Source organism: Tachypleus tridentatus, chromosome 6, assembly GCF_004210375.1.
Source record: "Tachypleus tridentatus isolate NWPU-2018 chromosome 6, ASM421037v1, whole genome shotgun sequence".
Classification (NCBI taxonomy): Eukaryota; Metazoa; Arthropoda; class Merostomata; order Xiphosura; family Limulidae; genus Tachypleus; species Tachypleus tridentatus.
Window position 1 is genome coordinate 131,164,485 of NC_134830.1, and position 25,987 is coordinate 131,190,471.

The following is a 25,987-nucleotide window of genomic DNA, read 5'->3' on the forward strand; positions in this document are numbered from 1 at the left end:
TCATAAGTTCCTGCCTTTCACAGACAAAAAAAAAAACTGTGTAAATAATATCAGTAGAAATGTGGATGACAAGGATGACAAAGTAGTAACATTCATGATGAATGACAAGCATTTACCTACGAGAACCAAGGATAGAACAGGAACAATACCACTTATCCCTGCTGTGACCCACAACACAGGAGAAGGAATTGAGGGAGAAAGATAGACAACCCAAAACCTGTGTGAAAAATTATGATGAATGGTTCACTCAAAATCTGAAACCAGCCCACAAGGTACTGGCATTCATGCGAGGATAGGACGAAGGCTCTCAGTCAAAGGAATAAACAACATTTGTATGTCTCACTCTGTTGTATTGTTAATCACAAATTGGAGGATGTTACATCACCTACACTGCCAGTAGAATATCACCACCCTATATTGAATGGAATGGATATAGGCATTTTATGTGGAATCCATCCAGCATGGTGCCTTCATAGTTCATCACTCCAGGAACTTGGACATAAAAAGTGGTAAGGACTCCCATACTCCACTAGAAGAAAAGAGAGGAGGGTGAAAATATTTTAAAGAGCCTTGAGGAACATCGAGACCTGTGATAGTGCAATGTATAATCACAAAATCCTATCCTGAAAAGCAGACAATACTGCGTTATTCAATCGTCGCATGGCAAGGATAGGCAGCTGTACCTTCTACTTTACTCATGAATTCTAAAGTGGTATTGTCCAAGATGGGTAAAGATATGAAGCAAATATTACAAGGTTATTCACCTACAAGCTATCTTGTGAAACACCTCATCTCAAAGGTGATGAGTGTGGAAAGACATTGAAAGAGAGCACTAGTCAACATGACATACAGTCAGGATTTAGAGTTAAAGAATACCTAGTCAGTTACCACTTGCCACAGAGTGTGAAGGTATGAAGAATAGGTCCCTGAAAGAAAAGAAAGTATAAATAAAGACTTACCTGGTATCAGAGTCCTACTGAAATCTGAAGTAGAGCCACAAGTGAAAGGCAAAAATCTGAGGAAAGCAAAACTGTGATATGATGTAAATAATGAGAGATGAACACATTAGTGTTGGTTCACATACCCAATTGTATGATTTCCTCCAAACACTGACAAAGACAAAAAGTAAAGAAAAAGTTCAGGTGTTAGATATGATGAAAGGTAACAGAAGTGTGGTGGGAAAGGAACAAGAAGGAATAAGCCAAATGGATCAAAATACAAACCCAATTGGTCAGGGTAAAAGGGAGAAAATCACTGAATGAAGAGGATTGCCACTGGATAAACAGATTAGAATGGAAACCACAGAAGGAAGCCATGCAGGCAATATATGAAGAACATGCACAGGACATAGAGGTCTGTCCAGATTGGGATACAAAAAGTTACTTTCACAAGCCACCAACGTTCTAGGAAAGAGAGGATTATCCAGATAAAAAATAATTAAGGTATGTAAGTAAAGAGTGCATGTGAAGCCAATGTTTAAGTCAGACTGCTGATGCCCACAAGCAAAAAGGAGAAGAAAATACACCTTACGAGATAGGTGAGACAAAGAACATGAAAAAATAGATTCGACCTGACATAAAGTGAAGGAATGAAAGACCATGTTAATATACCAATCCAAAAGAGCAGGTCAGCAAGGACCTCCACAAGTCCAGAAGAAACAAATTAAAATGGTAAGGATGAGTAAGAAAAACTCTTTGGTAATAAGAAAGACAAAGTATGGCATAAAGTCGCCCAATAAACAAACTGAAGAAACAAAAGACCTCCCAGTTGAAAAGCCATATGAAATACCAGCAATGGTATAAAGAGCAGCAGAAAATCCCCACACCTGGGCCCATGTGTGAAAAACTTTCTACTTTTGTTGATACACTTTCATGGAGAAAGAATGGATGAATTGAGCCAAATGAAAAGCTACACAACAGGAGAAACCATAACTCTTCACCAAGGACTGGACAAATGTCAGAAACAAAGATGGAGAACATGGAATGCAGGATGCAGAACAATGATTGGGATTGATGAAGGAGGTCAGGTAATAAAAGAAGCAGCTCAAGAGAGAATAACTGTAGTTAGAGTAAATGAGGAAACCATCATTGAGCTGGCTAGAGGAGAAATGTCAAATTGTCCTGGCATTAGCAAGGAAACTACCCGATGAGCAACTAGAAAGGAGAATAGACATATAGGAATATTTGTGACCAATTCTGGTTGAAGACATCTACAGCCAATGTCTGAGGATAAGGTATCCAGTACCAAAAAGTAGGATAACTAGTGATCTTGGATGTTGGTGAATGAATGAATGTGAGGAAAACCCCACAGACTGCAAAACCCCTGGAAAACAAGAGAAAGAAAGAACCATTTCACTGGGTACATTTTGTCAGAGCAGGAAAGATGATCCACCCTGAGATTAGAAGCACCTGATATACAACACACAATAAAATGAGTGTGCTGAGAGTTGACCTAGCCTAATGTAGGAGGTACAACATGTGAAAACAGCAGGATCTTGACCAGTTACTGCCTTGTTGATTGATACAAGCCATCACCATTGAAATGATGGAATAGATCATTACAAGATAATGACTGGCAATGAGAAAAAGTGATCCAAAGCCTGAAAAATGGATAGCAACTCTATGACTTTGATTTGTAAAGACCATTTGTTGACAGACCAACATTCAGAAACCTCCTGGTGATTGGCCCACACTATTTAGCCCAGAAGAGATAAACAAATGTAAATACAGACAAGGAGTAAGTAAAATGCCTATCAATATGAGAGTCTTATCCAACCAACAAAGGAGATCTTCCACAAGGGAAAAATGAAGTGTTATGGGGGCATCCAAATGGTCCAGAGAAAGGTTCCACTGATTGTGCAGAGTCACTGAAAAGAGTGCATGTGTGCACAGCTGATGGGGATTAGTGGTGTTATAGAAGATCACATTCATAAAAGCAACAGAACTTCCTGTTCAAAAATTGAGGGAGAAGACAGGACATGGCAAATTGACAAATCCATAGATTGAAGTCTAAGAAGAGAAAATTGAGCTCAAATGATGTAAATATTGAAAAAACAACAACACCCAAGTATGCAGAAAGGACTTATCAAAATTCATCGACCAGCCTAACTGAGCAGCTTTAAGAAGGAGCTGACAAGTATGACTGGCCAACTAGGTGAAGAGGTCCTGTAATACCTCTGACAGATGCTGGCAAGTTATGGGATCTTGAGGAGAAAGAAAGAAAACAGATATCTGGGACAAGGGAAGTGAGGCCCAAAACAGAATTTTGAGGCCCTATGACAAAAGCTGAAGTACCCATACATCAGTGAGGAAATGATGCCACACATGAACAATGGTCGCAAGTCAGGATCCCATCAGGCCCAAACCCACCAGACTGTCACCAGAACTGTTGGTGGTATATTGTGCATCACTGAGAAAAATGATGAGCTATGGTACTGTAAGGAGAAGAAACAAATAAGGGTTGGAAAGGGGAAAGACAGAAAATCAATATATGTGTCACATACAGCTCCCACTGAAATGAACAGGTTACCACATAGGAAATGAAAGATTGTTGCTGGAGAGATATCCCCACCTGAGACTCCATGAATCACAGGATGTTAACAAAGATGAAATGTCTTAAACCCAGAGCCATATGCAAATACTGGAGATAAGGAGCAGGTGAACAGCATCATGGTTTAAAAGATCCCAACAACATATAAACCATGTTTGTAGAGCCAGACCCCAAGACTCAATATGAAGGTAAGTAGGGAGAGAATGTCCTCAAAAATTCATTCAGGATTTCTTTGAAGAGCCCCAAACAGAAGTTGGATTGAAGAAAGGTACTGCAAAAGAGTCATGAGAGTAAGATGGAGACAAGAAAATAGGGCATATGTGAGGTAAAACCAAGTTCAACAGCTGCTGTCAAGACACAGCCAGTCAGCCCTATTATATGCCTACAAGGAAAAAACAAATAGGGTTGGGAAGTATAATCGTGCAGTAATGAAAGACACAAGGGATCAAGCATCATATACCTAGGAAATAAAATCTTAAAAACTGTAAAAGGCTGAATATAATTCTCAGGAAGGATATGGGGAAGGCATGGCAAATTCAGGAGGTGGAAAGAGGTAATCAAACTCATCAACCTGCCTAAATTCCAGATATTCAGAAAGAAGTTGGGTAATGTCTGGAGATAAAGGTTGACCCATGTAATGTTCATTTTCTATAGGAGGCCCCATATGGAACAATTTAAATATCTTACTGATACTAGAAAAAGGACAGAAGGAATAAAAGATAAGAAAAAAGTCTCCTGAAAGGTTTATACTTTCCACTTTTGCAGATAAAGGACTCCTGACAGCTGTAACACACCAGTCCCAAAGCTTCAAAATAATTTCGTCCTGTGGAACACTGAAGAGGTTGTGATGATAAGAAACCCACTTGAAGTAAAAATGTTAAAACCCATGCCAGCTATCTTGAGAATACTAAAAAGATTGGTTTTGGGTCTATTTAACTGGTGGATTTTATGGTGTTTTAAGGGGTAACTTTGATGATAACCTCCCAGGTACCATGGAAGCCAAAAAGAGCTTACTATCTTTAAGCTCTTTTACTTCAATAAATACATCCTCTGAATGAAGTCTCAGCATTGTTGGTATTAACAAAAACTTAATAACTACTGCTACAAGTAGCTGACATCTAACTTAAAGGGCTTAGATTATTTTAATTTTAGGATTAATTAATGAAATCTGTTATTTAATAAAATAAATATTTAATATAATTTTTGTCATCCTACCATATGATAATCCTATATTTTCATAGAAAAGTGCAATGAACTATAATTGGCTGAAAGAGCACAGAGTACACTACAAATGAATGTAAAAGACTTACTGTATTTTATAGCAAATAAAACTAACCTCTATATTAGTAAATAATATTTCAATGTGTCAAAGCATTTAATGTTTACTCTAAAACTTGCATACCAAGAAAAGACTTATTTTAATGAAAACATCACACATGCAACATATTAAGCCAAATTTGCATAACAAAATTAAACTTTTCAGTAAAATGACAAGGTAAATGGTAAAAATCTCTGTTGTTCTATAAAAATGAAACTAGCTATCCAGCAAAATCTTCATCACTACTGCTTATGAATATTGAATTTTTGCTTTCTTCAAATAATTCATAATGTTCAGTTTCTTCTAGGGCATTACTAATATCACACTTATTGAAAACTTTCACAATTATTTCTGATTTAATAGCATCCCATAATGTAATCACTCTTGTAGCTGTCAAATGGTAAGCCATTTCACCCTTCCTAGAAAGGGATTCTTACAACTACCAGAAAGAGCAGAATTCATCATTTGTCTATCCACAATAAGGAGATACAAGTGATAAATTATTTTTCAAATGACAGGCATATTTCTGTTGGTGTCCATTGTGGATATCAGTGTCTCCAGCAAGTAGGCTGTATTGGCCTGATGTGGCAGTAAGGAAAAAAGTTGGGGTGTCTTTTGCATGTTAGCAGTTTAAGAGCTGTTGCACATAGCAAATAAGAAATGCTTTGTACAGTAGTGTTCCTGAGAATTCAGATGCTAATCACATTTGATAATTATCTATTATAATTCACTCACATATTTTGCAAATTTTTAATCAATGATTATAAGCCTAATTATATATTCCTGCATAGATTTTTTTTTTTTTAATCTATAGATGTCTGGGAAAAGACTAAGCAAAAGTTATAATTTTCCTATACTAAAAATATATTTCCAATAAGTTCTTACCACCATTCATATAAATAATTACTCATTCAGTTCTGCCCTCTATATCCAAAACATTTTTTGCACACGCCAATACCTTTGATGCTCCCACATATCTGAAATTGACCAATTCCAATATGTTCACATGCAAACCATCATGTGATCACCTACTACTGACCAGTCAACTACAATTCAAAATCCAGGTCACTGGAACCAATGTGATGTGCATATAGTAAACAGAATCATCCCATCTCACCTCAAGTTCATTAGACCAGTGAGAATCTCATACCTCCTATCTGTGCAACACAGACCACTTCACTTAAAATCATAATGATAGGAATCATACCAAGTGCAGTAATATCCCTGGAATAATTTTTAAATGAAGAGATAGCAAAAGGGAAAGAACTACAGTAACCTACAAGTAACTCCATCATAACCCACAACACAGATGAAGTAATGAGTATAAAGACATCTGAAACACAAGTGTGAATGCTTATGTTGACTAGTTCAGTTTAAATCTAAAACTTAGCCACTGGGAACAAACATCTATGTAGGAATAGGATGAAAGATCACACCTGAATAGGTGAAGTGCAATTTTTATGGCTTACTCCAGTATTACATAGTGCAAGATATATCATCTACACGAGCAGAACACAACTGCACTACTCAACTAAATTTTTTTTCATAATATTTATATATATTTGTTTTTATTAATATATTCAGGAGGATGACTCCACAGTCTAACACACCAGCTGCTTGGAACTGTGAAGTGGTAAGGATTTAACTCTATTAAAATAAAAGGGGAAAAAAAGTATGGTGGGGAGATTGGAGGAACAACAACTCACAAAATACTGCAATGGGTGATCATGAATCCCTATTTTGAAAAACATTTAATCAATCCAAGGCAATAACAGCTATCTTCATCTGCTTTACTCTTGAAGTCTATGGGTGAGTACAGTCCAGGACAGGCATATTAATGGACCAAATATATCATGAGGATAAACCTACAAGTGATCTTGTGGAACACCACATCTAAGCAGTGTGCATTTATTAACCATAGAATCATAACTGTTAAGTCATCATGGAGTTGCAGTGTGGCTTTTAATAGTTTAAGTACATCTGGACAGGTACCACTCACAGAAAAATGAGATCCATAAAAGAAGAAAAATAATAGAGGGACATGTTCCAGGAAAATTGTAGGTATATATACTTAAAGGCAACTTACCCAATTGCAGTCTCATTAAAGAATGAAGGATGGCAACAACTAGATGACAGTACCCTAACAAAAAAGAAACAACTATCCAAAGTAGAGAATGGAAGATAAATTTATGAGGTATAATTTCAGTACTCAAAAAGTACCTCCAATGGATGACAGGTTTGATATGCAGGAAAAGAAAAGGTGCATGATTGGAGTGAAGACACAAGGAACTGATAACAGAAAGAAAGATACAAGAACTAAACACCCAATCAAATGCACAATCCAAACCCAATAAGTCAGAGATGAAAGAAAAAGTCATAGATAAATTAGTGAAGTAAATTAAGAAAACAGTAGAGAATGAATTCAACAGATAAAAAAACCCTTGAAAACAATGAACCAATGTTAGGAGAAGGGGCATATGCTGCAAAACATTCCTAAAAAAAGATAAAAACAAACTAAGATAGGCCTACAGATTCTGCAGTAGAGATCTACTATGCAATCCACAATAAGATAAAGAAAAAGTGACAAAATACAGACTGTTGAAATGGGTTTAGCATTTATAGCATGAACACAAGTAATACTTGGAGCAGGTATGGTGGACTTCAGACCTCAGAAGCCTATACAAATGAAATTAAGAGTACAAAATTTGTATTATGTGTTGAGTGTTAAAAAACAACAAACTAGTTAATTGACTAACGAGTAATCTGGAAGTACGTACATACAAGTAAACAAAAATTAAAAGACATTTGTTAAGCCTAAGCCAGCAAGATATTTAACTTAACAATTAATTTACACACAGAAATACGGATAAACCAAAAATGACATGTGTCTTAAGCCTAATAGAATAGTGCAAAACAAAGAATATCACTAAACTCTAAAATAAAAATCTTAACCTAACAATAAGTGCAATAATAAAAGTGAAATAAATGGTAACTTATAAAATAAGTTCATTAACAAAAACTTTTGTATGACATGTGATGTATGAAAGAAAAACAATAGTTAAACAAATGATTGATAGACAAGTAAAATGAATGACGGATCCAGGACAATGTCTTACCTCCATGATCACTAACACTTGCTTAAAAACAAACTAACTTTTGATGTTGCGTTCCTATCCATATATACACAATTTTTCAAAAATTTGGTGTTACTTTGATAAAGCATAAGATTTATACTTTTTGAATTATAACAATAAGACTTGAATGTGGTAATCAAAGAAAGTCAACCACCAAAATTTCTAATTTTTATAAATATTCAAGAAGTTTTTTAATGATGTTTCAATTGTGAGCAGTTTATTTGTGTCTATAATAAATGAAGTAGCCTATCTTATATAAATTGAAAAACATTTTAAGATGTGCACAATAAAAAATAAGGAAAATACATCCTAGTAATAAAACTTATCAGTGAAACATTTTAAAAATATTTATTTTCTAAATAATGTTGCAATTTATTTATTATAAGTAACTTTTAACACTAACTAATATTTGTAAATAACAAATATACTTCTCTTCTTTTAATATAAATAATTGCATGTTGAAGTGTACATGTAAAACGTAATATCATCTGCTCCTTTGCTTTGTATGCTGGCCTGTTTTTCTTATTTACTTGCAGGCATGGGTGGAACCAGCTAACAAGTGATATAAATAACAAGGTTTGTTTCCATTGATGTCTAAGTAACATTAACTGAAAATGTGAACTGTTTTATTAATACAAGATAAAGAATTTTAATATTCTAAGTTAACTAATCAAGCAGTTCAAAATTAACATCTGTAATTTTAACATATATTCATCAGCTTCAAAATAAAATACTTTAAATAAAATGGCTTCATAATAAAAATGTCATTAAGTTTGGCAACAAATTGTAAATAATTCAAATTTTAGTATTATACATCATTTAATTTCTTAAGTTAAAAGTATATATTAAAAAACACACACCGAAACATCAATTTTTGTGTTATGTGGTTTGTTTAATGCAGCACTGGTTCAAATTAGATGTTTGTGATTTCCAAATATAGTCTGTACTTCCTTATGAATTAGGAACTCAAATTACCACTATTGGCAACCTAGAATATAATAACCTTCCATTTTTTCTATTTAGTGAAATATTACTTGTACTGAATCAAACACAGTGGCTCTACCTACATCTTTCCATTTTTGGAAACACTTTCTAATATACAATTACTTTCAATAACCAATTGAAAACTCAAGATGTCTCCTAGAGGCTTCCTCAGCCCTTTTCAAATATTATGATGTGAACTCATTCTTTTGCTTCACATATTTGAAGTTGGTGAGTCTTTAGTTTGCTCAAAATTTCATACTTTTTTAAACTCAAGTATACCTTACTTACTAAGCTTAATAAATCACAGCAGAATTCTATAGTATTGATACCGTAATTAATCTTTTTTTTTGTTATTTCAAATGTATGTATAACAGCTAAAAAAATTGTTTCATTTCACACACTCCAAGTGCAAAATTTTTTATAAGGCTAAGCAACCAACACAAGCAGCTGATGAGTAGGTGCAAAGGTCATAACTAGAAGATTTAACTCTCTGGTGTACTTATTTATTTACTGTTTTATATTTAAAAGAACATAAGTTTAAGAACTTGTTTGTAAATAGTTATAATGTATAAAAATATATAATGCATTATTAACTGCAATGCGACTATTTTACGAAATGCTAGTCCACTAAAACACAGCTGAGAAAGAACACTTTATAAAGGTTAGCTTTATATTACTGGATTTGGTAATACAAATGCATGCATGCTGCATCATTGTAACTACTGTGATGTTAGCCATCCACAGCAAAAGTTCAATATAATAAATATATTTAAATGTATAATGTTAAGACATTTAAGCTATTTTGACTATATATTTGTGTTTGAGTTATAATTTGCAATCACTCTAGAACAAAAACAAATTAATTTATTTCTTAATTTTTATGGTGGTTATGAGACTGGTCAAATCTATCAAGCCTGTACAGGGATTCAAATAGTGAAAATAAGATATAAAATAGAGTTTGTTTTTTAAACAGTTGATAATTATATGGAAGTTATAAAGATTTCTTATGTGAAATTTCAAAATATTATTGTGTAAAAAAGTATTTTTAATCTTAAAATGAAAATGACTTTTCATGTTGGATGGACAATGTGTGAAGAAGAAAAAAACAAAAAGATTACTTACAACTCGTTACTACTTGATAAAAGAAATCTGATACTTTGCACAAGAAAGCTTTGTAATGTTTACTATGTAATATGGTAAATTTTGAGAATGTATGCTTACAAATTTAAAAGTTATAACATGAAAACTATAAGTACCAAATGGTTACAAGATCACTCCCAGGAACAGAGCTCAAGCTAAAGGAGTTAACTGATAAATGAAATAAGCATTCATACTATTCTCTACTGAAACACAGTCTAGCCACCAGATACACTACCTATAAATTTCTGCATCATCAGATTGTGGTAATGGGCATTGGATAACACTTTTCCTTATATTATTGATGGATTATTGTTATCCTGCAGGGACATGAAAGTCTTACAATGATTTTTTTTTGCAATAGAAACTACTCTGCAGGGGTATTGTTAAGATGAATGACCATCAGATAAGTTAAATTGGTCAGGGTGAAATGAACTGTAATGATACAGTGATGTTCCAAAATCACTTCAATGTAACATAATCTAAGAACTTCAGAAATTATTCAACAATTACAAACAAAAAAGGAAGCTGAACTTACCTCATACATTTCATTCAGTTCTTCACGAAGTACAAACAAGTTTTCCTCAATATTATTACATCTGCAAGGTGAGCATTCTGGGAAGATTAAATTATCTATTAATAGATACATGTAAGGAATTAAATGAGCATGTATAAGGTCAAGTGTCAATACCAGTCACAACTCTTGTTTAATTAGTCTAAACTGTGTTTCTGTATTTTGGGTTCTACAGAAAAATGGTCTATAAATGTTGGGAATTGTACCTGAAAGTGACTCTCAAATAATATTTACTATGAAAGTTATTTCAAGTGTAATTGAACTCTTATAGAACACATTTTCAAAAATAAACTTGTTTTGTAGTACATACCCATTTTTTCCATATTATTAAATCCTGTGTAGTCGGTTTCACCTAGGCAATTTTTCTCAGTTATAAAGTCATTTTTAATAGCTTGCATCCATTTTTAAAATTTAAATACAATCTCTAAACAATTTTTCTTCAGTATGACAGTTTTCATCAGAAAATGTGATTAATACTAAAAGAAAATACTGTTTAAAGCTGCAATACTGACTATTTTGTTATAAAATTTTTGACTTTGAAACCTTTCATTTTGTCATAGAAGTGCACATTGCAATATGTCAGTAATGAACAATTTCACATACATCCTACACAGCAGACAATGAAATTGCAATTTCATCAACATACTGATAAGTGTTATATATAGACATTAGGAATTATGTTGCCCAGTAAGACTGAGACACTTTAGTACTTATTAATCTGATAACTTTTATCCCCATATTGCTTACTGATTGATTCGTAAAACTGAAACTGCAGTTACATGAGAGAGGCACCACATAATGATACAGTGAGAATCAGAAGTGTAATACAAAATGTTTAATCCTAAAGAGAGAAGGCAAATATACAAGGTTAACAAAGATGCCTTCAAAAAAAGTCTTTCCAAAATGTTATATATATTAAATTTTGTAACCAATGTTATCATTCCAAAAGTTAGGTACTTAATAATGCCCCTTCAGAAGAAAGTAAAACTGATACAAGTGATACAACCTATGCTCTTTCTCCATATTGTGTTATTGGTGCATCCTCAAGCAAACTCCAATGATATTTTACATGCTACATAAAAGTGTCAGGTATCCAAAATACATTGAACCAACTTTTACAACACTTGGAGCACTATATTGTCATCCCTGCTAGAGCCTGATGCAACAAGTCATCTGTCATGTGATAAATGTAACAATATGAAAGACCAAATCAATTGGAAAAGAACCTGATTGTGAATATAGATTGATCAAGTCTCAGTTGAATATCATGTTTTTCACCTTTGAAGAATATTCGTGTATAAATTGTGTAAGCCTGTTTCGGAAATACTCTTCATTAAACTAAGCTCTAGGTTACTCAATTAAATTGCATTTATAACACTGGATATAAAAAAAAAAAAACATTATGTGAAGAAAGATGTATACCTTCTCCATTCTGCTTTAGTGAATGATTTTGTTCCCTCAAATTTGAACTGTTCTGCAGTTTTTATATTCAACTGTATGCTCTCTTATGGAACTTTTTCAAAGCAGAAAATAATAACGTTGCACCCTATTTTTAAATAACATGCATGTAAAACAGAAAATTTTTCTGAGCATGCTTTCTGGAAGTTAACATTTTCCTTATCTGAATATGTATTTCAGATCAATAATTAATTATCTGCACCAATAAGAGCTATTATCTTGCATACAACTGCCAGGAAATATCTTGTGCATACTACAAGTCTTGAACAAACTACCATCCTACATGAAATTACATGTATTATGTTACCATATGACAAAATCATTATTATGCAGTAGACTTGTACAAGCAGGAAAACAACACAGCAACCATGTGTAATAATCCCCATCATCATTAGCAAATTATCATATGCTCATTCTCAATGAGGCAAACAAAAAGCATCAGGCTAGGATAGTTAACTTCAAAAATGTTACTTATCTTTTTGTAACCCTGCAAATTAGTATTCTATGTTGAAGATGGTGGAGAAGTTGGTGCTGACCAATTACAATCTTGAGCTCCTTTATGAAATAACCAAAAAGAAAAGCCCAATGGGAAAGTTTCATAAAACAGGTGGATGTCTAATGTAACAGCACCCAATAGGTTGCTAGGTGCTTCTCAAGCAGGGTTATACTCTTTATCCAAAAATGTCTAGGAGAAAGGGGATGACTGGGTCCCCACTAAGAGACAGTGTAATTGGTTACTGCAACTAATAACATTAAGTTCAAGCCAAGTGTAAGGGCAAGAATACATCTGGTGTTGTATAGTTTGTCTTTTTTTTGTATAAGAAATGTAGTATGTAATGTTACACTCAATCTGGAAAGTCTTGCTTCCTCCTGTTTTCTTTATTTTGCTGTTGTTTTCCATTCATTATGCATTGGTAGATAGTCCACTTACACTGATAGAGTGAAAGTAGATGGCTTATTCAGTCTTATGTTCAACCTCAATGTATGAGTATGAAAAGCATACAAGGTGTAGATGTTTTAAAAGATAATGATCATAAGCATGGAGACTCAGAAAATACATCTGGTTTCTTTCTTTTTGTAAAAGGGGTAGAAATAGCCATGCCAACTGTACACATATGGTCAAAGTACAAGGGTAAAAGTCCCACAAGGAGGTCTGTTATGGTAAAAATAGGTAATAGTAGTTTGTATAAAAAACAGCAACAGACAACCTGCACAAGACATGAAATACAATAAAGATAAGAACAATCACAGAAAGAGGAAACATTCTAGAAACAAGATTAACCACTATCTACAACAGAGAATAAGGGGAGTTTCTAATGTGTAAATGTTAGAATAATAATGATTACAAGCAAGGAGAAATATATAAATATACATTAGAGCATATGGTATAAGGAACAAGAGGCTCATGGATCAAGGAGAGACACATAAGGATCTGAAAAACCACATAAAGGTCAAAGCCAGGAAAAGAAGCTAGATAGAGAGGTAATGAATAAAAAAGGCTTTGAAGAGGTCAGTGAGAAAAAGCAAAAGAAAAGGATTATTGCCCTGCAAGAGGCAGAAAGTCATGGACAATGCCACAATAGTCAGAACATACAGGCTTAAGGAAAAGCTAGGTAAAAAAACAAAATTAAGATAAGAAAGGCAGGTTGATCTGCTGGAAAAAGAGTGATGGAAGGACCAGCAGTGGTAGAGAGCCTATTTATGTTGATATGAGGTGAAAGTAGGTGGTCTAAAAGAATTCATGAAAAATAAACAACTGTGGATTATGAAGAGTAGCTTCCAAAGAGGGAAAGGAGAGCTTCCCCAAACAAAGAACAAAAGGGAAACCACAACTGAACCAATCACAGAGGAGCATTAAGAAGAACTTAAATGATACAGAGTACATGGCAAAGAGGAGAGTAAGCATAAGGAAAAAGACTGAACCAATTCAGGCTCAGAGCATCAACAGCCAAATCAGTTGAATATGGGATGAGTAACTAAAAAAAGGGGAGCTTAAAATTGAAAGTTGTCACAAAAGGATTAATATAAAGGGTCCAAGAATGAGAATAAATTCAGTGTAAGTCCAAAAATATGCAGGAGCCATTCCATAGTATGGTTCCTGTACAATCAAGACAAGCTAGCTGCTCCAGATTCAAAACCATGAGAGATGACATTAGACAAATACAAGGATCACAGCTCTAATAAAGGAAGTCCAAAGTGACAAGGCACAGGTCTCTAGAGAAGGTGCTTCTCTGACAGTTAATATACAAAATGGTCTTAAAATTATCCAAATGGAACATCACAAGATGACTAGACAACCATGACCAAAGAAGTTGGCAAGCCCAACAACTATAGTCATCTCCAGAATGTTGCATGCAGAGAACATTGTTGTGAAGACCAGACACCAGAGAAAGTGGTGGTGTTGAGAACTTTCCCCAACTGGAACAAGAGGCAATGTAAAGATGTAAAGCAGGCATAAAGGAGGGGAGCATATATCAAGTCATGTTGAAGTGTTCAAACCACCACAACAGAGGAGGATGCAAAGAAGAAAATGCAGACAAAGGCAGATAAGGGATCACACAAAATGTTTCAATAATCCTCCAGAGTCTAGTGAGGGGAAAGCATGTGAACACAATCAAAATGGATTTTGGTTTTCAAGGAAGCAGGAGTCCCCAAAAGCAACAAAACCTCTTAAATAGGAAGAAAGGAAAGAAGTTGCTTGGATACCAACATCTGTATGGTTCAAATAGAAAAGGTAGAGCCTACCTTACACAGAAGTTGAGAAAAATTCCCAAATGAACAAGATACTGAGTGGGAGTCAAAACAAATGTGGAGAGTCTTGCAGTCTCACAAGAGCAGGTAAGAGGACTTTGGAGAAGAATGGAGGTAGCAATTGCTGAATCCTCTTAGGACAAGGTCAATTAAAGTCAGTCATCATCCCTATAATAATGGAAATGAGGGCCCAGAAAATGTATGCAGCTCAATGAGATTTTGTCACCTTCCTACTGGTGAAAGGCTAAGCATTATGATGATCACATCATAGGTTAATGTAATACATGTATGGGTGAGAGTTTGTTCAAGGCTTGGAGCATGCACAAGATAATAGCTCTTATTGGTAGGGAGAGGTAAGTAACACTTCTGAAGCAAATTTATACTGAAGCACAAGCAACTTGCCAAACTTACTAGGAATAAATGTTACAGTGTCTAAGACAAATAATTTTCAACTGTTGAAAAATTACTAAACTGTAATTAAAAAATACTAGAAAACATTTAGAGAAGTTTTATGTTATCACAGCTAGTTAGCATGGATTTAGAAGAAGAGAATCATGTCTTAAGAATTTGCTTTCTTTGAAAATGTTACATTTAACCTACGTATAAGTAATGCTGTAGATTTAGTATGCTTCAACCATCAGAAAGGTTTTGATAAGAATCTCTTAAGAAAACTGAATGTATTGGGGCATAAAATTTGCTAGTTAACCTATCAGGAGTGGCTGCACTGTAGAAAGCAAAATGTTATTTAAAGAGAGTTAACAATAAGTTAATATTAAAAGTAGTATGTCTATCTTAGAGTTATGTGCTAGGTCCTTCGCTCTTATTTTAATTAATAACACTGGTAATAATTTCAAAAGAGACAAACTGCATATTTCAATGTACAGTCACTTCATTATTTTGTTATTTTGAAAACTGCATTTTTTTCTTAAATAGTCTTACCATTCTCATCATATGAAAAAAATGATGCATCAGCTCTATTACATCTCTTAATTTTAAACACCTGCACTATACCATATTTAACTATTTATTTTTTTAAAAATAGAACAACTTAGAGATCTTAACCTGTCCTCATTTAACAGCCTTTCTATCCCAGGTATCATCCTTCTAGTTCTTTTCTAAACCTTTTTTCAAAAATTTAGTGTCCTCCCTAAGGTATAGAGCCTAACAATGAACACAATACCCAAATGAACATTCATCATTAACTTATAAAGTTATAACCACCTCAGACTTATGTTTAGTATTCAGCTAAAAACAAATTCAATTTAATCTTGTCTTAGAAATATTAATACTAATCACAAATTAAGTAAAAAGTAATTAGTTGTCCAACTTATAATTTTCCTATACTGAAAATGTATTTCCCATAGCTATTTTCATTCAGTACTGCCCTCTATATTCAATTTTTTATGCATGTCAGAAGCTCTTTACCTCCCCTAAATTGAAATTGACTGATTCCAACAAGTCTGTTATACAAATCATTATCCAACGACTTTCCACCAATAAGAGTGTGGCTTACTATTTTGAGGCATGTGACGCCTTCCATTCAATTCTACCAAACTATCCATTTTCAGTGGAAAAGAAGGGCAGCAGGAAGTATGAGAGAAAGTAAATGCTTCTCGGAAATACATTTCCAGTGTAGGAACATAACTTCTGATACAGCAAGTTTCTTCAACTCACATAAATAGCTAGAATCTCACAATGAATAACTGGAAGGATCGTAGTGAGGGAAAGAGAAAAGCATCCTTTGAAAGCACTTGAAGGAAACTCTGATGATGAGAGTCAGATTCTAAGATCTTGTGTGGAAGACTGCACCACTTCTAAGTCAGGTATATTATTTGTCCATCATAGAAAGATGTTGCATATATGAATGGAAAAACAGAGCACCATAACCAGAAAGAAATATAATATTATTCCACTTCAGAACAACACAACAAGTTATAAATATCACTATTTTATAAAAAAAAAAAAAAAAAACCTGTTGAGAGAAATTAATACAAAGATACAGAAAAAATTAAACACTTGAAACAAGCACAAAATAAGCTTTAGAAGACAAGTATTGCCAAATGAAAAGTGACAGTTCAGTAGAATTGAAGAGAAATAGTCACATACATCAAGAGAGTATGTTGCATTCTTATTGGTGGAGGTTTGCTTAAGACTCATTGGAATAAGTCAGTTGCAACTGAGAAGAGAGAAACATTTTTTTGCACATAGGGCAGCACTGAACAAATGTAGCTCTGTATGGAAACAGAGGTAATGGATCATATCAGAAGTTCAATCCTTTGCTTTTCAGATGCACTTTAAACCACTTCTCTAACTTCTGTCAGTAAGAACTCGCACAATGCATCTTTTTTCTATAAAAATTATTGTCTGGCTTAGAGGATTTATTTTCTTTAATAGTTTCACAGCTAATATTAAATTTATGGATCTACTATCATATTTCACACTATTACAAATCCTGATAAATTACTAATGTTCACATCTTCTCTAGTGAAAACTGGAGAAATATTTAATAACTCAACCATCACAATCTTGTATAACAGCCCTTCTTCAACATTCCTCAAAGACTGAATTACCATTTTAATATTAAGCTTACCTTAAAGCATTTAAAAACATCCTCCTCAGGTTTAATCATATTCAGCTGTTATTTAATACTGCTATTCTGGTTTTGTAATATACTTTTAACCAACTCTTTTACTTTTCTGTACTCCTCTCAAGTCTTTCATCTCAACAGTTACACTTTAACTTTACAAATTTATAATACTGTCCTTAACTGTTTTTTATTACTTCTAATGACCTATGCCACCTTTATTTGTAGTCACAATTCTTTTACCCTGTGAAAGATACTTATAAGTATTTATACATACCTACATATATAAATACTTATAATTTAAAGATCACAAGGGACCTGTTGGCCCCTTTAGGCTGTGTCCATTTACTGAACTAAACTTTAATGTAAAAATAAAATACTAAAACCAAGACATTATGACTCAAATATTTATTAAGCATTCCCTTAAACTGCCTTAAATTAATTGTGTCTACCATATCTAAAAGCAATCCTTTCCAAAGACCAACTATCCTGTTAGAAAAATACAGCTGTGTTAGCTGAAGATAACTCCTACCCTGTCAGAATTTCTGTTTTCCCTAGTTCTACTAGTTTCATTATTCAGTATTAAAAATTATGATGCATTAACACTAACAATTCCCTTAACACTCTTTGACACCTCAATCACATTCCCTCTATCTCTTCTTTTTTTCAATAGAAAACAATTTCAGATAACTTGTCCATCTCAGATGTCATCTTAATAACACTCTTTCCAAAGGCCAAATATTCATATATTTTTGGTTTTCACAACATAAAGTCAAAACTGAATGACAGAATTTGGAGGTACATAACAAATTTATGCAATCTCAAACAAAAAATTTAAAGGGTACATCTCAGTGGGGTTTAAAGGACCAACCATAACTGGCAAACTGCTTTCATTTTAAATACAAACAGAAATATTTGAATTGATATTTTAGCATACAGCTAATTGCATTGACTCAGTGTAAAGAAAATTTTACTCACTGAAATCTTTCAACAACAAATAAGAATAAGAATCTTGAAGTCCATTCTCTCAGAAGAGCTAGATTCACACATCCAATCCTGATGCATAAATATGCATGCTCTGTAGCTAACACTATGCATGCATACAAAAATAATAGAGAAATGATGATAGACATTACCCATGCATTATTGAGAAATTGTAACCTTTTATATTATACCCTTGGATGTTTTTATCAGAAAATTTCAAACATTCATGCAAACAATCAATTTAGCATTTTACCTGTTTAAAAAAAAAAGTCTTTGGACTATCAGGCCTTTGGAGGAATGAACACTCAGACTGACGGATTGACGCCATTCCTAGTAAGTTTCCTAAGTGAAGATATTTCTCATTCTACAAGCCTGAAATTAAAATTGCCTATACTTATGACCTGAATTATTTTTCTCATTATAGTTTCTCAGTTTCACCTGGGAGCTGTAACAAATTACACCTAAAAGCCTTCTTCAGGCTGTAACTCACATTTTGCATTTGAAATCACTCCTCCCCTTTTTTTGGTACTCTATCCCTATTAAATAACCTATAACCCTGTATTTCAAAGACATTCCCTTCATCAAACTCATCAACATCCAATCAAGTTTCAGCTCTTCCCATTACATCAAAATCCTCTATTCTGACTAGTGCCCTAAGATCATCTATTTTATTTCTTATACTTTTAGTTTTACAACAATAAAAGTTGAGCCAACCATTAAAACCATTCTGTACTTTATTTCTATATAATACTTTTCTCTATATCTAATTTTTTCTTGATTATTCTGGCTCTCAACACTGTCCAGCCTTATTTTAAAGCTGTACTTACAGTTAATAACCCTTACAAACCAGCTTTTACTCGATTTAAATGTTAACCATCCATTATAAAAACCTACCTTTTCCCATTGGACTGATTCCACAAACCTGAACAGCCTTACATATTTAACTTCAGCCAGCATTTGGCCCTAGTGACCTATTTAGGCCAGGCTTTAAAAATATTTTTATTTATTGTCATCCTAAACTAATTTAAAATGTGGATAGGTAGGTAAATTTTTTCTTTAAATTTCAGAAATATCACTAGTTTTGTTATCACAGAAAATAAAACCACAACACATTTAACAATGAATACAATTACCATCAACATTTAAACTTTGAAGAGAAGTACACAAATTTCATACTCTGTTACAACACACACTTGCTGGTTGATATCAACCTTGACTGACAAAGTAAAATTAACTTTTGCATACAATTTTACGATTTGTTCTGTCATTTCATCTTATTTGCCAAATAAATCCACAAGAACTCCTGCCACTTGGATAAGGCTCCAATCAAAATTAATTTCTTTTTTATCCTAATCTTCAATCTGTGAGAACATTTTTTGGAGACAGATACATTTAACAGACTTGTGTTCACCATATTGTTGATGTATGCTTGTCAACAGTAAATTCTTCCCACTAGGTTGTGTATTTATTAGTGTTATGAAAAACTTTTTTTAAGTTTGGAAGTTTTGTTAGATGGGTCAGCTTAAACATTACCCCATCAAATTGTAAAAAAAAAAATATATCTCAGTTGGCCCTAATTCCAGATGTTCAGTTGGGTTACAGAAAACAAATATTTTTAAGCCTTTCTTCATAATTTATCTCCACAATTGAATCTTAACAGCATTTCTAACAAAATTAAGTTACTATGGACCTTTTTGTTATCAGAACCATATACTTACCAATTAGCTCCACTGACCTATCCATCTCTACACCATTAGCCTCTATGTGCACTATCAGGGCTGTATCACAGCTAGCAAGCACCCTTCACTGTATATATCCCTTGCTCTTTTTATATATTTTCAACCCCTGTTTCTGCATATCATAATTCTTTTCTCTCTATATACTTCTGTCAGATTCTATCTCAGTGTACTACTCATCTCAGACATCTCATTTCTGCTGTAGTGATCTTTGCTTTAGTGATGGTGATTGTCCAAGAGGAAGTATAAGTGATTTAAATTATAATTTATGACTTCTTTTAATGTAACAAAAATAGTAGAAACTTGCTTCACGTGTTCAAAACTGTTTGACAGTTAAATTATCAACTGAAAGATCAATATGTGGAGATGTTATTGGCAGAGGAATTAGCAAGATATCATGTACAGTTACAGTTTATTACACTTGATTCTTGTTCCTACAAAACACACTCTACTGATTTATGGAACAATGACCTGACAAAATAGCTCAGTGTGCAGTACCTGGAGATGTACAGCTATCATCTATTAAGAAAAAAAAAGCATTTACCTGGTATAAAATGAGCTGAACACACATAGTAACAGCCAGGCTTTGGCTCCCACAGCATTCATCTTGTTTCTTATGTTCTGCAGTTTATAACTTTTACCACAATACTCTTTTTTTCAGTAGCTTGACTGAGTTTCAAACAGGAGAGTTTTGGTCTTTCAACTTGTTATTGATACAAATTAATAAACATCAAAAGGTCATTACAAATCCAAACTGTCCTTTATAAATACTGGTCTAGACAGTGGCCAAGTGTACAGAATGAATGAAATTCCCCCTTTGTCATGTCATTTGTTTGCCTTTTTGCCTCAGTTGTTATACAAACATTGCATTACAAAAGAGCAAAGTTTCCAGACATATAAACTCAAAAAAGAACATATTTTTACACCTAAAATGTCATCATAACTTCTACAAAAATGCTATTTCATACTATTACTTTTAAACAATAATTTGCATATTTTCGTAGTTTACTTACTTTGTTCATAGTCAAAATCAATTTCCTTTGCTCCATATTTTTCTATTACAGCTTGAAGGTCTGAATAAAATATCTCTCTCTGCTTCCGAAGTGAAGTACCAATACGTATAACCAAAGGATTCTGTTCTTCAAGTTTAACAGATAAAGTTTCTCTTTCTTCCTTCTTTCTTACACCTGTATTATCTGAACTTGAAAACTTTCTTTTACACAGTTTCGTCCATGATTTGTTTATCAAATTCAAATATGACATATACAATTTATTTTCAGTTGAATAAATTATTTTTTTTGGAATTTGTTTTCCACTTCCTCTACATTTAGTGTTTAAAAAACAGTTTTTAGTGTGACACTTATAGGCAAAATGTGGAAGTCCTGACCCTTTCTGTATTTCATTTTTCGCATCTTTTGAACTATCACAATCTACACAAAAGTAAGGAATGCCACCTGGTTTTAAACCTAAGCCTAGGCCCAAATCACCATCAGGACTAAGTTCTTCCTCAATTTCTACGTCCATGGCTTTAGTATTTTTCAAGTTTTAATTTAAGCGATTTCGCGAATCCATGATTGGTCCAATGTAATCTTTTTCTTGCATTAGTATTTTAAAGTTTTCAATACCACTAACTCATCTTACTACACCTGTACTCATTTCTGGGGTTTCATAATTATATATGAAATTAACTCTTCTCTACTATATAAAACTCACTTTCGATTAAAACCTCTCAGCAACAACAACGTCAACCTGCGAATAAATTATCAAGGAAGTAAAACTGATGCCACCTTTAACATTTTTTTTCTTTTAATTCTACTTTTAATCATGGCTTTCCTATTTATTAATTTATTAGGTTTTATATAATTCTTATACAAATCACTCAACTAAAATCGTATTACATGAAAAATTGCAATAATCATCTATTTGCAATTTACAATATTGATAAAATTTTAACTTAAAATATTATCACTTTAATATTTATTAAGTTATTCAAACATATACATCAACTGAACAAGTAGTGGCTTTGTTATTTTATCGGCATTGGTAATTATTTAGTTCATCTTTGTGGCATTAAACTGAACGTATTTCAATTAAGAATTGTGAATTAACCAACGGATACATAGTCACAGCTTAACGTTAAGGAGACAGTTTTTAAATATGTTATAAACACGCAAACCTACATAATGATCTATCTGTGTTGTGTCCACTGAGAAATCGGTTGATTGATTAAACAATTCGGAATTAAACACAAAACTACACAATGGGCTATCTGTGCTATGTCCACTACAGGTATCGAAACCCGATTTCTATCGGTGTGAGTCTGCAGACATACCGCTATGTCACTGGGGAACTGAAAGTTTGGATCTCGGTTCACGCGTTTTAAGCTCTCAAGTTTATCACTGGTTCACTAATAAAATATTTAGCATACTTGTTTATAATTTGCTATACAGAAACTGAGTAGAATTACTTTGAAAAACCAAAAACAGATAATAACACTCCAAATTGTTTCATTGATTTTCCAGACAGCCAGTGACACAGCGGTTAGTCTACATGCTTACGACGCTAAAATCCTAGTTTCGATACCTGTGGTGAATAGATAATATAATGAGCTGTGTAGCCTTACGCTTGACAACAACCAAAGCTAACCAAACTGATTTCCTGTTCACAAAATTTTACAAATTCTCACATAACAGAATGTTTAAAAAAATGTATTGTAAATCATATTTTAATCTCTGACTCCAACTAATTTGCAAAGTAAAAGAGACTAGATACAACTTAAGTAAAGTACAAAGTGATCTTTATGCAATGAACAAACATAATAAAAATAAATAAGTGAAGTTTATGATTGATGGCATCTTTGTTATAGATTGTTGTGTTATTTTATTGTTCCAAATTGATAGAAACTGAACCACCACATGCACATTACAGAATGTTGCATTGCACATGCATTACGCATCGCTGCTGGTCATCTCAAAAGTAAAAAAGGGAAGATATACCTTTAAGATATGACAAGATTCGCGAGTGGCTAAGACTGCTGTCAATATCTAGATAGTGTACAATAACCATTACACTACATCATTTTTCCCATAAAAAAACGCATATAATGCCATAGGGAATGATATGGAAAACTGTGTAAATAAAATGTCAACAATTCTCCCCCATATTTCATAGTAAACATATATAGACGAACAATATTCTTCGATAGTGGAAACATATCACAATTTTAGCAATGAAAACGTTTTATAAATGATAAAAAGTACACTTTTAACAGATTAATAATAGTAAAAACACTAAAAACTTTATTAAGGAAATGTATCACAACATTACAGATAAAAGCATTTTACAAAGAAAAATTTCTATTGAATTTCATTAAATTCTTCTCTAAAGCCATCTGCATTAGCCTTCCCTAACCTTGAAGAGGTAGACTGGAAAGAATGCAACAAGCCAACACCACCAACCGTTAACTCTTGGCCTACTCTTTACCAATGAATAGTGGGATTGACTATCACAATATAATGTCTCCAGACTAAAATGATTCAAACCCACTGAGTACTATAAACATCAGACCTTGCCAGGCCTGCATAGAAAATATCTTGAGTTGTAAAAAAATATAATAGTTATCAAAACACTTACAAATGAAAATTCTTATAATAACAATAAAGAGACATTATAAAGCTGTGACAATGTACAACAGTTGTTAAACATTTTCCAAATTGAAAACCCTTGATGTTGAATATATATCATGATATTAGCAATGAAACATTTTATCGAAAAACCTTAATTGATAGTAATGTATCACTATTTTAGCAATAAAGACAGTATATGTATATATCAAAAACATTAAACAGCAATGCTAAATAATAAACTAATAATGAAGAAGAGTAACGTATTATATTTATTTTCACTCATACACAAAAGTAAACTTTCAATGAAATTCATAACTTATTACAACTCGACAAAGTTGGGTGATGTTTCATTTCTGCACAGACGCAGAAATCAATGAAAATTGTAACTAATGAGTTATCGATGAAGAAATTCAAGGCAGTATATTTATTTTTCCTTGAGTACAAATGCAAAATCAAACTGGTAACTAATAAGTTACTCATAAGAAAGACGATGCTATTTAGTTAATTGTCTAATAAATTTACAGCGATTATAAATTATAAATAGCAATTAGAGTACTGATAAAGAAAAATAATGTTTTTTTTAAACATACAAAAGTCAGTCATTGGCAAAATATCTAAAACTTTACTTATGTTATCAATAAGAAATGGTAATTTTTGTTGCATGTTTTATGTTTATATTTTTTAACAAGAAGAAAGGAACACATAAATAAAAAAAATAACAGTCATTCATGGTTGGAAGTTAAAGATCCGGCAGCAGGTTGTCTAGGAAGACCATCGACCACGTTTTGGCAAAGACCATTGATCACACGATTTCTACAGCTTTGCAAAATTATTTTTCGTTTTAGCCAGTTTACTATAGTCACAGAAAAGCTCCTATCCCATCCTGGAATAGTCCAATTTTCCTCATTCCTTCTTTTTATCGTCCTTGTAGTAGCACAAGGTCCAAGACTCTATCCACTGGGCTGGAAAATGGTATTTCATAGTAATAATTTGCTCAAAAGTGTTGTGGGCTGAAAAAGTGGAAGTATTGTTGTCCAGATGTTGAGGTATGAAGGTGATTCTTGTTGGGGATTTTGGTTGCAGATGACATGGTTTAAGATGTGTACACCCTGACACTGATATCTGTGGATGCCAGAATCACCAAAAATACCTTGGATACTACTAATAACATGACAGTGTCTGTTAATGGGGCTGCCAAAAAGTATATAAAAGAGTTTTGGTGATTTTATATGTATGTCAGAATTTATCTTTTGGAAGCGCTTTTTTCGATTTAGTTATTTATTGGTCCCAACAGAAATGTGATCAGATTTAGCTTTCATGAAAGATGTAACATGTTCACACCTCTTACCTTTCTCTAAGATTTTGCTTTTGATTACTTGTGAAATCTACTCAGACGGAGTGAATAGAAACATATGTGAAGTCAAGAATTTTGGATTTACTGCTATTTTGTGGCGAGATGTTAGTTTCCCAGTCATGGTTGGGAGTATAATGGTGGATTTGGGATTGAAGGAATGTCAATTTTGTATATAATCAGGTTATTTCTGACAACGTTGCTGGTTCTCCTAAGATAGCCCATTATGGTTTTTTTATATGTACTCATTCCGATGGCTAAGACCACAACAGTTATGTGTGTCAAGTGGAAACACATAGCATTAATTGTACTGGTTCTCATCGCACAAATAATTATTTTTGCCTTAAATAGATAGAGGACAAAGAGGTACAATAGTTAATAGCATTTTTTATTTTGAGTCATAGAAATCGTTGTTTCTTGTTTCCCCATGGACATATGCTGCTTCACTGTGTTCCACTGTTACAGCAGAGATGCATAAAATTTTTACATATTTTACACGGAATTTGTTTTTCATCATATCAAAGTTTTCAAATCCACTTATATTCCTGTTCTCACTGCAGCATCCAGTGAATGATTAGGACCCTCTCCATCAGTCCTAAAGTGTAGGATCCTTATTAAGTCATGCACTTAATCACTGGAATTTAATTTTGTCTAATAGAGACTTGCTCAGTCAACCCAGGAAAAGAGCCGTAGAGGTGAATAAATCTCTTTCTAATGAACAAAAATGTTATGGTCAAAAACAAGAAGCTTCTACATTCAATTCTCTTATTACTAAAAACAAATGCCCACTTTGATATAGAG

At 33.2% G+C, this 25,987-nt stretch overlaps 1 protein-coding gene across 2 annotated transcripts in view; it reads right to left on the bottom strand.

The window, feature by feature from the left end:
* Positions 1–21,966, bottom strand: part of LOC143253667 (coiled-coil domain-containing protein 125-like) — a 75,666-nt gene extending 53,700 nt beyond the window's left edge. The window contains exons 1-2 of one of the 2 annotated variants that reach the window (XM_076507873.1): positions 21,223–21,966; positions 10,661–10,737 (exon numbers count right to left, since the gene is read on the bottom strand). In XM_076507873.1, coding sequence (XP_076363988.1) covers positions 10,661–10,737; positions 21,223–21,733 — 588 coding nt within the window. In that variant the 5' untranslated portion in view covers positions 21,734–21,966. The remainder of the gene's footprint in view (positions 1–10,660; positions 10,738–21,222) is intronic. The other variant, XM_076507871.1, reaches the window with a different exon arrangement.
* Between the last annotated feature and the right edge of the window lie 4,021 nt (positions 21,967–25,987).